Here is a 10,176-nt window from a genome sequence, read left to right as displayed (position 1 = left end):
CTGCCCACGAGCCGCAGGTGCCCGGGCAGGCGGGAGGCCCACCACTGCGGGCAGGTCCGGCCGCAGCTTCATGTGACCTCCCTGCACCTTCAAAATTGGGTCATTTCCTGTGTCCAAGGACCAGAAGCGAATAATAAAAAAGGTGGAGTCTGGATGCCGAGCTGGTTCCTCCTGACCCTGGGGCGGGCGCTGGGGGGGAGTGGGGGGAAGCCCCTGATGAAGGGGGAGGGGTCTTGGGTGTTTCCTGTCCTTAAGTAGGACTCCAAACCGACCCGGCTCGGTGGGAAAACACCTTTTGGATGTTTCCCTAGGACTAGAACTGTGTTAAGTTTTTAAAGTGGAATTTTATTTCCAAACCTGCTAACCCGCGTGTGTTCTTGACCCGAGTTCGTGTGTTCCTGGAGGCCCTGCTATCCTGCAGCTTCCTCATCGGGGGGGTGGGGGCTGTCCTGCTGCCCTTGGACACTCAGGGTCCTCGTCCCGTCCACACTCTCCCTGCCTCCTGGCTCTCACCTCCACCCCCCGCCCCCTCCAGTCCACAGCCCTCGGGGGAGAACTTGGGACCTCTGGGCAGGGTCACCTTGCCAGAACTGCAGGGAGCTGGGGGAGGGGGGCAGGGCCACAGACCGCTGGCACCACGCCTGGCAGGGCAACGGGCAGTCAGGCCGGAGCAGCAAGCCGTCCGCGGGCACCCCTTCCCCTTGGGTAGCTGCCTGGGCAGGTGGGGTAGGATCCTGCCTTCAGGGCTTCCCATTTGAGGGCTGACACCGGTGACCAGTACAGACACACACGAGGAACTGGATGTGATGATGCGGCTGCACCAGACGCCAGTTTCGTTGAATTTCCCTCTGTAAACACGGTCTTAAAGCTGGAGCGAATTCAGTGAAGCCAGAGAGCAAGGAGAGGGCTGAGGAACTTGGAAGGGGTTTTGGTGGGTGGCCCAAAGGGGAGGGACACGTGGGAAGCTCGAGAGCAGAGGTGGGAGACATGGGGGCATGAAGGCACCTGGCAGGATGGTTCTGGAAGGGCCGGGAGCCAGTGGCCAGCAGACACCCGCAAGCCCCACACGAGGGAGGCTGTCGGGACCCCGGATGGTGTACGAGGGTCCGGGGCACACCCTCAAGGCTCGGTGAGGGAGGAACCCGGTGGTGGTGGTGGTGGTGGTAAGGATCACTGGGCCCCCAGGGTGTGTGGGGTCAGTGGAGCACAGACGCCTCCCCCCACCCGTGCGTGGGTGCTGGGGACTCGGGCGTGCCAGTGGCTGGAGGAACTCTTGGAGCACAGTCCCCAAGCGTCCAGCAGGTGGCACTCAGGACCCGCGGGATCCTCAGGCCACAGGCACTGGGGAGCCCCTGGCTGTGTGTGTGCGCGTGCGTCCCCGTAAGCACTGCGGGGTGAGGTCAAGGGGCTTGGGCTCTGACTCCGGAGGCGGCTACAGAAGGGCAGGCGCCCCATGTGCTGTCACTGCCACTGGATTCCTAAGCCAGACCCTCTCTGGGCTGGCTGGCGCCTCGCCCCCCCAGCCTCTAGAAGGGCAGCCCCTCCTTTCTGCCTTTAAGTCCAGAAAAAGCACCCGAGTTGTCCTCCCTACACCCAGGCTTCTCCTCACGGCATCGCTGCACGCTGGTGGCAGCTACATCTGGTGGCTCCGTTAGCCTCAGACAACGTATTCTGGGTGAAAGTTCTTGGAGCGCTGCGCACCCACAGCCCGCGCACACTGCGTACAACAGGAGAGACCCGGCGTGGTCGGCTACGGTCTGCATTGTTGCTTCGCTGCTTCTTATTCTAACCAGAAACCTTACATACACGAGGCAGGAAAACCAAACTCCCCCTCTGCCCATGACGTGCCCTGATGCGCGTGCAGTCCTTTTAGCTCTAAAAGCTTTAGATGTCTTAGACGTCTGCCCCTCGGGGCCATGGGCAGCAGACACAAGTGCAGTGCTGGTTTGTCCATCCTAAAGGCCTCCCCTCGGGGTCTTCTTGGCCTGGAAGATAAAGGATTTGGTTTGAACGGGTTAAGTTAGATGTTACCGCAAAAGGCAGAAGCCACCCTCCCAGGTGCCACCTCCCAGCAAATACTTTATGCAGAGCCTGGTTGTGCGTGCGCGGCAGAGGGCCCAGCTGCTCGGAACTGCCACGGGCTGAGGGGCTGGATCTGCCCCGTGACCCTGCGCTCCCGAAGCCACGCCCACCCTGGAGCGGGCGCTGTGCAAACGCCTGCCCCCAACACCCCACCCTTGGTCCTCGCAGGGCAGGGGGAGCTTGACAGGAAACACTAAGCAGAGCCGCTGCAATGTTGGCCTGGGGGCGGGGCTCCCCGGGACGGAGCTGGTTTGGAGCACAAGTGCTGTGGGCTCAACAGGACGGGCGGGGACGCACTCGATGCGCGGCCTCGTGGTGACAGACACTGGAGCATCCCAGTCCTGAGCTGCAAGTGCCTGGCGCCCGGGGCCTGCAGGAAGTCACCTTCTGTGATAAGTGGCATGTTAAAACAGCGGAGGGCTCCTGAGGGCAGCATGCACACCGTGGGGACATCTCATGTGACCAAGGCAGAGAAACATAAAGAAGTCACAGGTGGGTGATCAGGTGCCTGGAACAGACAACTCCTAACCACAAAGGTGGTACCGAAAATCTGTGCGTAACTAACACGGTTGATCATCTTACACATCAATTCTTCCAACCATTAGTACACGGTGAAGCTTCATCTTGTCCCCTGGGGAGGCCTGTCAAACAGGGAAGCTGCCAAGAAGCAGGAAGCAAGGGACAGGTGCAACCTTGGATGAACGGCCCACATCGGATCTGAGGCTGGTGACCAGGGCAGGATGAGGCCAGGGGGTCTGGGCCATAATCATCACAAGGAAAGGTGCAAGATCTGAGCCCTCTGGGAGCGCACGTGAACGCTCTCCTTGGAGAAGCGGCTAACCCACTCTAGCCGCTCTGCTCAAGATGATCCCAGAACACCAGGAAACGGCCTCGGGTCCCGAGTCCTGCCCAGCTCACCCGACCGCCCCGTGTGCAGCCCAGTTCCCTGCACCGGCAGCTCCCGACAGCAGAGCTGAGAGTTGGCATCATGGCCCAACCCCAGACCCACCCAACGGGGGCACCTGGGTGGTGATGCCTTGGGCACCAGCCCAGGACACCCATCACAGGGAGCCCTCTCCTCATGCTGTCTGGAACTCCCCGTGGAGGTTCTCTGGGCATGTCTGCGTCTCCGCCAGCCCTCCTTGCTCCGTGTTCTTTACAAAATGTGCAAATGCAACACTGTAACTCTACATTTTCATAAAGTGCTGGTGATATTCACAGGACTCCTGGTGGCTCAGCATCTGATCAAACAGGGGTCGGAAAAATGGCTCAGAAAGAGAAGGGACTTGCTGTTGAGCGGTTAGAGTCCAGAACCAAAAAAAACCCCAAAACCCAGCGGACTGTTCCCAGCAGGGCCCCTTTCCCGGCCAGTGAAAACCAGTCAGGGCAGGGGGGCTGGAGGGCTTATCCGCCTCTGACAAACCCAGGACAGTGGCCTATTGATTCTCCTTCCATCCTCTGCAATATGCCGTCGGGGGGGTGGGGGTGGGGTCCTGGCAGCACAGCAGCCCCCTCGGTGTGTCCCCGTGGCCCTGCGGTTACAACGGCGCGCACAGTGCACACGCCGGGCCCTAAACACCAAAGAAGCGGAGACAGCAGGTGCCGAGCTGCCTTCCGTTGGAGCCCGGGCTGCGCTTCGTTCGGGCTCGAGGCCCCAGCGACAGCACGGGTCACACGGAGCTTTGGCACACCTGCCCCCGCCGCCACCAGCGTCTTCACGACGAGGCTGGCGTTCTCCTCGCTCGACAGACGGCGGCACACAAGCTCCGCGGCTCCCGGCACCGAACGCGCGGCGCGGGCGCGACGAGAGCGCAGGGGTCCCCCCTCCCGGTTCCCCTTCCCAAGGCGGGGCGGCGCCCACCTACCGCGGCGAAGCAGCTCCGCAGGGCCTCGAACTCCTGCACACAGAGGTCCTTCGTCAGGCGGCCGCCCGGGGCCGTGGACGCCTGCACACACCTGCCATAGGCCGCGGCCTGGGAGCGGACGGGGAGAGGCGAGGGTCGCGGCGGGGCCCCCGCGCCGGTCACCCAGGACAGACCCCGCCCGCGCCCCTCCCGGCAGCTCCTCACCTCGGCCCCACAGGCCGCGAGGCGCTCGGGGAAGGCGCGGAGGCGGCCCCGCACGCGCCCCCACACCGCAGCGTTCCCGGACATGAGCGGCCCCTCCCGGCACACACGGGCGCCGCCATCTTAGGCCCGCCCTCTTCCGGCGGCTCGCCAGGCGCGCCTTCCGCCCGTCGCCTTTCCTGCGCTTTCCGTCTGGCCCGGCCACGGCTCCGGCCCGGCCTCGCTTCCGGAACGGCGCCGGGCCTCCCGAGCCCTGCAAGTGGCCCGTGGATTTGTCTGTCTGGGACAGACCTGGGACTTCGAATTGGACCAAACTCCGGTTGTTTGCCGGCAGCGGCTCCAGGCCCCGCCCCCCGCGAGCGATTGGCCAGCCTGGCCAGGCCCGCGCGGGGATTGGAGGGGGNGAGCCGTTCCCCTCCCTGGCCCTGCTCGGCGCCCGCCGCGGCCTCCTCCCAGGCGCGGGGGCGCCCCCACCCCCCTCCGGGCCGCTCCGTGCCGGTCCTCCTCGAACCTTCCCGGCCCTCCCTGGGCCCCTGCGGCTCGTCCCTGTGGCCCCTCCAGGCTCGGGGCCGGGTCCCCGACGCGGTGTGGGCGGGCCACGCCCTCCCCACTTCCCGTCACCCCGGACGGAGCCCGAATTGGAAGGGACGGCCGGGGCTTCAGACGGCAGAGCCGGTCGCTCACGTGCCGGGAGCCCTGAGGGAGGCGGGGGTCGGGCAGTGCCCTGCGGCGGCGCCTTGGGGATTGGGGGTCCTGCCCCCGCACAGGGCCTGCGAGACGGGCCCGGGCCTTCCTAATGGATGCGTTTCAACCCGGGGCCCTCAGGTCCTTGGGAAGGACGCTCCCGAGCTTAGGAGACCCACGTTCACCGCGTCAGCCCCTCGGGGCAGATGCTCCGGGAAGCGGCGGTCGGGGCCTGTTGCGGGTGTGGCCGGAGCCGAAGCGGAGTCTGCGGGCGGCCTTGAGCGTCGGCAGGGCAGGCAGGCGTTCGGCGGCCGGGCCGCCCGAGACGCAGCCTCCGCTCAGTGCCGAGGCCTCCACGGTTGTGCACGTCTGCCCACCTCCCCTTGGGGTCTTGCTGCACAAATAGCGTGACTTCCAGGACCGTGTTCTTGAGACGTTAGGCCGCTGCCTTTCACACTAGTCTGTAGTGAGCACCCGGCAGAGTCCACGCACCTGTTGGCGTGAGTGACCCTGAGGTTCCCTGTCCGGTCTTTGCACTGAGGCTCAGGCTCTCCAGGCGCCCAGGCGCCACGCCCAGGGGGAACGGGGGTTTGGGTTTTATCCCCGTGATGCCTGCTCATGGCGACAGGCGCTCTCGCTCCCTTTCAGCTCCCGATTCTCCTGAAGGGAACGTCAGACGACGATGTCCCGTGTCCGGGCTACTTGTTTGAGGAGATCGCCAGTATCCTTCCTTGTCACCTACGTGCAGGGGCCTGTCCTGAGGAGCTCCCCTGGCTCCTCTACGTAGGGACCAAGTGTGGGTGGGTCCAAAGCCACAGGGCGCAGGAGGCCCCAAGAGCCCTGAGCTCCTGACATCAGGGCCTCGGGTGGGTGTTTGCGGGGAAGACGCGGGAGAAGTCCGCTGGCAGGAAGGCCTGGTTCTCTCCCCGGTCAGCGTGGCCTCGAGTGACCTGGGGTCAGCTCGCTCCTTCCCTAACCCAAGCGCCTACCAGAGATCTCGCACGAGTCCCTGGGCAGCAGCCAGTGCCTCCTGGAGTACCTTCTGAACCGTCTACACAGCGGCTCTGGCCGAGTGAAGCTCAAGGTGAGTCCCTGAGTGGCCCCCGCAGACTCTCCGCTGGGGGACGGGTCAGGGCCCGAGCTCCTGCCAGTGGGCGGCAAAGCACGAGGAGAGGGTCGCCGCGGGATGCGTGCAGGCTGCCCTCTGGGCCTGTGCTGCCCCGTGCAACTGTCCCCCAGGTGCTGAAGATCCTGCTCCACCTGTGTGGTCACGGCTCCTCGTCGTCCCTGCTCATCCTCAAACGCAACCCTGCCTTCATCCAGGAAGCCGCAGGTATGGGCGCAGAGGGGAGGGCGGCCAAGGCAGGTTGTAGCCAGAGTCCCTTAGTGACAACCACCGCCGGGCAGAGACGCCCCGCCCACCCGCGGGACCCCAGCAACTGCCTTCACTCTGTCACGTGCTTTCCCTTCCGTCGTGGCGCCGCGCCCTCAGTATAGTGGCTTACTTCCATCCGTGTGCCCTGCCACACCTTGGCAGCCCAGGCCTGTCCCGCCTGTTCTAGTACCTGGCACAGCAGAGGGGCTCTGTCTGCTCCCCAGCACTGCTTCCCAGGGCCAGAGCCGGGGGCACTAAGCTTCTGCTTCAGAAAATCTGCGGGAGCCCCAGGAGAGGGGCTCTGGCCTGCTGGCTCTGGGTCTAGCACAGGTGGGTCCGAGGTGGAGTTCCTTTTCTCACCCCCCCCCCCAGGTCTGGCACTGTCCGTGTCTTTGTCCCTCACTGGGACCTGGGGGACGTGACCTGAGACCACTCCCCCAAGTAAGGCAGGAGGCCTGGCCGCAGTCAGTCTCAGGGGTGCAGCGGCCACAGCCCCCACCACACACCCTGAGTGACCGGAAGGGCTTGGCCTTCAGGCCAGAACCACGCCTGCCAACCTGTCCCCGAGAGGGCAGCTCCGGGGAGGGGGACCCAGATGCTCTTGGCCACCACGGTGCCCCTAGGGGACCCTGAGCACTTCCATCCTACCTGCCAGGTGCGGACATACCCCACACCCCAAAACCACTGCTGTCGCTTGGCTGAAGGCAGGGCTGAGTGGGGGCAGGGCACTGCGAGCCCTCACCCCCGTCGTCCACCCCGGGAGGCAGCTGAAGCAGCCCCGGGCGCGGCAGACAGTGCGTCTTGTTGGGACGAGAGTTTCTGCTGCCGCAGGGCCCGTCCCAGTCCGTCGTGCTGCGAGCGCCCGCCCCGGGGACTATGCCACAGGCTGTCGGGGAGGTGGGGCAGCGAGCAGAGCTGGTTGTGGGGCGGCACAGCCCGCAGACCGGGTCCTCTGGGGCATCCCACCTCCGTGGTTCCCTTTGTGGATCCACTCCTGGGTGCAGGGGCCGATGTGTGCCCACCCTGGGCCACCTGCCGGGGCGGAAAATGAGATGCATTTGTGACAGGACACAGGTAAGGGGGGGTGTCACTTGATTCCTTCTGGGAAAATCCCATTCGTCACAGCTGAAGCGCTTACGTAGAGAGAGGTTGTATCATCGGGGTCCTGGGAGCCTCTGCGGGGCTTTGATTGGATGAGATCTGCTCGCAGGGCACACGGGCGCTGAGTGGAGAGTGGGTTGAGGGGGTGCGAGGAGGCAGCCAGTGCAGGAACCCTGGTGAGAGGCATCAGTGGGGTCGGGGAGCGGGGCACCCTCGTTCTACCCCGTGGGCAGGAGCGACGGGGTGGCTGGGGGCTGGGGGGGGTCGGTGGTGTATCTCTGAGTGGCAGTGTGGGGCAGTGGGTCCTGGATGAGGGGCATCTGGGGGCTCCCCAGGCTTGGGGGCGCAGAGGGTGGGGGCCACCTTAGGGACTTTGACCTGGAAGGGCTGTTGCACGGGCACTTGATCAGACCTGTGTTTCAGAAAGTTACCCCTGAGCCTCGGGATGCCGGCGTCATCTGCCAGGGGTCCATGGGGGGCCCGTGACCAGGGCCGGGGGAGCCTCAAAGCTGCCGCTCACCTGTGCGCCTGCCTCCATCCTGCAGTTTTCTCAGGGCCCCCGGACCCTCTCCACGGAAACAGCTTGTACCAGAAGGTGCGGGCGGCCGCCCAGGTGAGTCCAGGACTCGGGTCAGCCTGGGACAGCCATGATGGACACTGCTTTACCCACCCCCTGGGGCCCTGGCTCCGCCCCTGCTGTGGGAACAGGGGGATGGGGTGGGGCGGAACAGAGCCGACCTCTGCCTCCTCGTCTAGGACCTGGGGAGTGCCTTGTTCTCGGACAGCCTGTCCCCCCTGCCTCCCTCCCAGCCTCCCAGGGCCCTGCCTCCAGCAGGTAGGCGACCACCCATCCCTGTCGCTGGGTTTTCACTCTGGGCTGGGTTTGGGNTGCACAGAGCTGAGCGTGAGCGGCTACAGTGGTGCTGATGTGGGTCCTGCCCGCAGGCATGGGCTCCGAGTCCAGGCCCCAGGGTGCCCTCCAGGGCTTCGGCTACAGCAAGGAACGGGGCCCCACAGGTGAGTGCAGCAGGGGCGCGGGGGTGTGGGGGGAAGGGTCTGGCAGATCTGGCCTGGGAGGCATGGAGGGTGGTGTGGCTGGGGCTGGTGTGCCCTGCCCCCGCGGTCTTCCCTGCCTGGGCCTGTGAGAGAATGAGGCAGGGCCTGTCTGTGTAATTAACAGGCGAGAAGCCAGGCAGGGCTGGTTCTGTACATGCACCCAGGCCCTGGGTCCTCAGAGGGCCGAGGGCCGAGGGTGGTAGTCATGGGGGCGGCGCCGGTCGTGAGTGGACACAGCCTGCCTGGGCGCTGCCTGTTCTGGGCACAGTGCTCAGCACCAGGCTCCGTCGGGCCTGCGAATACACTGAAGCAGCATTCACTGGGGAAGCTTCTGGAAGGAGCTAGGTGCCCTGTGTAGGCTCTGCTCTGTAGTACAGCTGATGTGCTGGCCTCTCGAACTCCTCCGGGGGGGCAGGACTGGAGGCAGCTGGCACCCTCTCCCTCTCTCTCTGTCTCTGGCACAGGCTCTGCGGGCGAAGCCTTCTTCTCCACCATCCAGAAGGCTGCAGAGGTGGTGGCCAGCGCTGTGCGCCCTGGGCCCGGGAGCCCCGGCACCCGGAGGCCCCTCCCGCGAGGTGACGCCTACCAGCCTGCCGTGACGCCCGCAGCTGCCCGTGGTGGCCCCGTGGCTCTCCCGGGCACCCGAGGAAGTGGTGAGACTCCCCGGGGCGTCTGGGTGAGCAGGTCGCCCCCGCCCCCCCCCGTAATCTGCAGGAGCGAGGAGGGGAAAGGCAGTGTCCTGTCCGGGGAGGGGCCCCGCCCAGCCTTGCACTGACTCCTTGCACGCTTGCCGTGGCCTCTGTGGTGGCTGTCTCGCTGCACGCAGATCACGTGGCATCTAGAGGCTGTTTTGCCAGCTTCCTGCTCCGGGGAGGAACTGGGGTGTCACAGCGCTAAGGGAGTGGGGCTCTCAGGTCCCATCTCCTCAGGTGCAGGCCGGGGACGTGAGCTGGGCCGTAGCTCAGCTTTGGCCGGTCCAGCCAGGGCGGCAGCGGGGCCGGGGCCAGGAGCAGCCTCCACGGCGCACGCATTCTAGTGGCGGGACAGAGCGGGGGGGACGACGGCCCCACAGGCCGACCCCAGGGCCGGGCGTGTGGGGGACAGGACGGCAGGCGTCCCGGCGAGCTGCACGCCCGCCTCTAAGAGCAGCATGTCCTGGGGGTTTTCCTGGCCTGAAGGAAGACGGTCGGGGTCTGTGTGACGCAGACTCGGGCCCTGCCCCTTCTGCTGTGGGCTGGCAGACCCCGTCCTGACCGTTCGCTGTGAGGGGTGTCCTGCTCTGTCCCCTGTCTCCTCGTGCCTGGTGTTTCTTGGTCCAGATACCCTGGGGAGGGGGTGTAGGGGGAGGGTCAGAGCCCCCTCCCCTCCCCGATCTCACCCTCGGTCCTGTTTGTCACAGTCACGAGACCCCAGCCCGGGCAGGCGGGAGGGGGCTGGGATGAGCCAGACAGCGGCTCCAGCTCCCAGAATTCGTCCCGGGAGAGCGGTGACCCAGGCAAGGTCTCCAACTCGGGCAGTCGGTCGGGCAGTGACAGCCCCTCAGCGGCCAGCCAGGCACCCAGCGACCTGGCAGAGCGGTGAGTGGGTGCCGTGGGGCACCCTCCCTGGTCCTCTTTGGGGTCCCACCGTGGGTTGGGGCCTGACCTGGAGGAGTCTCTCTCTGCCCTGACCGCCGTGCTCCCAACAGGGTTGAGGCCATGACCCTGAGTGACTGCCAGCAGGAGCAGAGTCTGGTCCAGACGGTGACGCGGGGGCCACGCCCCTTTCTGAGCCGAGAGGAGGCACAGTGCTTCATCAAAGAGTGAGTCCCCC

The 10,176-nt window shown here is 65.8% G+C and overlaps 2 protein-coding genes across 6 annotated transcripts in view; one reads left to right on the top strand and one right to left on the bottom strand.

Moving 5' to 3' along the window:
* Nucleotides 1-802: 802 nt before the first annotated feature.
* Nucleotides 803-4,480, bottom strand: NDUFAF8 (NADH:ubiquinone oxidoreductase complex assembly factor 8). Of its 5 annotated transcripts, none has more exons than XM_077755377.1 (4): nucleotides 4,152-4,480; nucleotides 3,944-4,055; nucleotides 2,380-2,452; nucleotides 803-1,985 (listed from the first exon to the last, which is right to left on the bottom strand). In XM_077755377.1, the coding sequence occupies exons 1-4, from the start codon at nucleotides 4,233-4,235 to the stop codon at nucleotides 1,799-1,801; spliced, it is 456 nt and encodes a 151-aa protein (XP_077611503.1). In that variant the 5' UTR covers nucleotides 4,236-4,480; the 3' UTR covers nucleotides 803-1,798. The 5 variants fall into 5 exon arrangements, with proteins under 5 accessions (XP_077611503.1, XP_077611520.1, XP_077611531.1 ...); XM_077755394.1 differs by having other exon boundaries at nucleotides 1,759-1,985; nucleotides 3,948-4,055; XM_077755386.1 differs by having other exon boundaries at nucleotides 1,870-1,985; nucleotides 2,380-2,535; nucleotides 3,948-4,055.
* Nucleotides 4,481-5,450: 970 nt separating this feature from the next.
* TEPSIN (TEPSIN adaptor related protein complex 4 accessory protein) overlaps nucleotides 5,451-10,176 on the top strand; it is a 7,902-nt gene continuing 3,176 nt past the window's right edge. Inside the window, exons 1-9 of the mRNA XM_077756422.1 lie at nucleotides 5,451-5,553; nucleotides 5,825-5,916; nucleotides 6,072-6,165; nucleotides 7,854-7,921; nucleotides 8,065-8,143; nucleotides 8,254-8,325; nucleotides 8,829-9,017; nucleotides 9,764-9,941; nucleotides 10,052-10,165. Of these exons, the coding sequence (XP_077612548.1) occupies nucleotides 5,451-5,553; nucleotides 5,825-5,916; nucleotides 6,072-6,165; nucleotides 7,854-7,921; nucleotides 8,065-8,143; nucleotides 8,254-8,325; nucleotides 8,829-9,017; nucleotides 9,764-9,941; nucleotides 10,052-10,165 (989 nt within the window). The remainder of the gene's footprint in view (nucleotides 5,554-5,824; nucleotides 5,917-6,071; nucleotides 6,166-7,853; nucleotides 7,922-8,064; nucleotides 8,144-8,253; nucleotides 8,326-8,828; nucleotides 9,018-9,763; nucleotides 9,942-10,051; nucleotides 10,166-10,176) is intronic.

This window comes from Crocuta crocuta, unplaced genomic scaffold (genome assembly GCF_008692635.1).
Source record: "Crocuta crocuta isolate KB4526 unplaced genomic scaffold, BGI_CrCroc_1.0 scaffold50, whole genome shotgun sequence".
Lineage (NCBI taxonomy): Eukaryota > Metazoa > Chordata > Mammalia > Carnivora > Hyaenidae > Crocuta > Crocuta crocuta.
Note: the sequence above shows the minus strand (reverse complement) of the source record. Positions and strands in the feature narration are given on the sequence as shown.

Excerpts from the sequence above, each read along its gene's own strand:
- NDUFAF8 (XM_077755377.1), bottom strand. The coding sequence starts at position 4,235 with ATGTCCGGGAACGCTGCGGTGTGGGGGCGCGTGCGGGGCCGCCTCCGC. Across the intron at positions 4,056-4,151 it reads TCGCGGCCTGTGGGGCCGAG|GCCGCGGCCTATGGCAGGTG; the intron begins GTGAGGAGCTGC and ends GTCCGCTCCCAG. Across the intron at positions 1,986-2,379 it reads ACCACGAGGCCGCGCATCGA|GCCAAGAAGACCCCGAGGGG; the intron begins GTGCGTCCCCGC and ends TTTATCTTCCAG.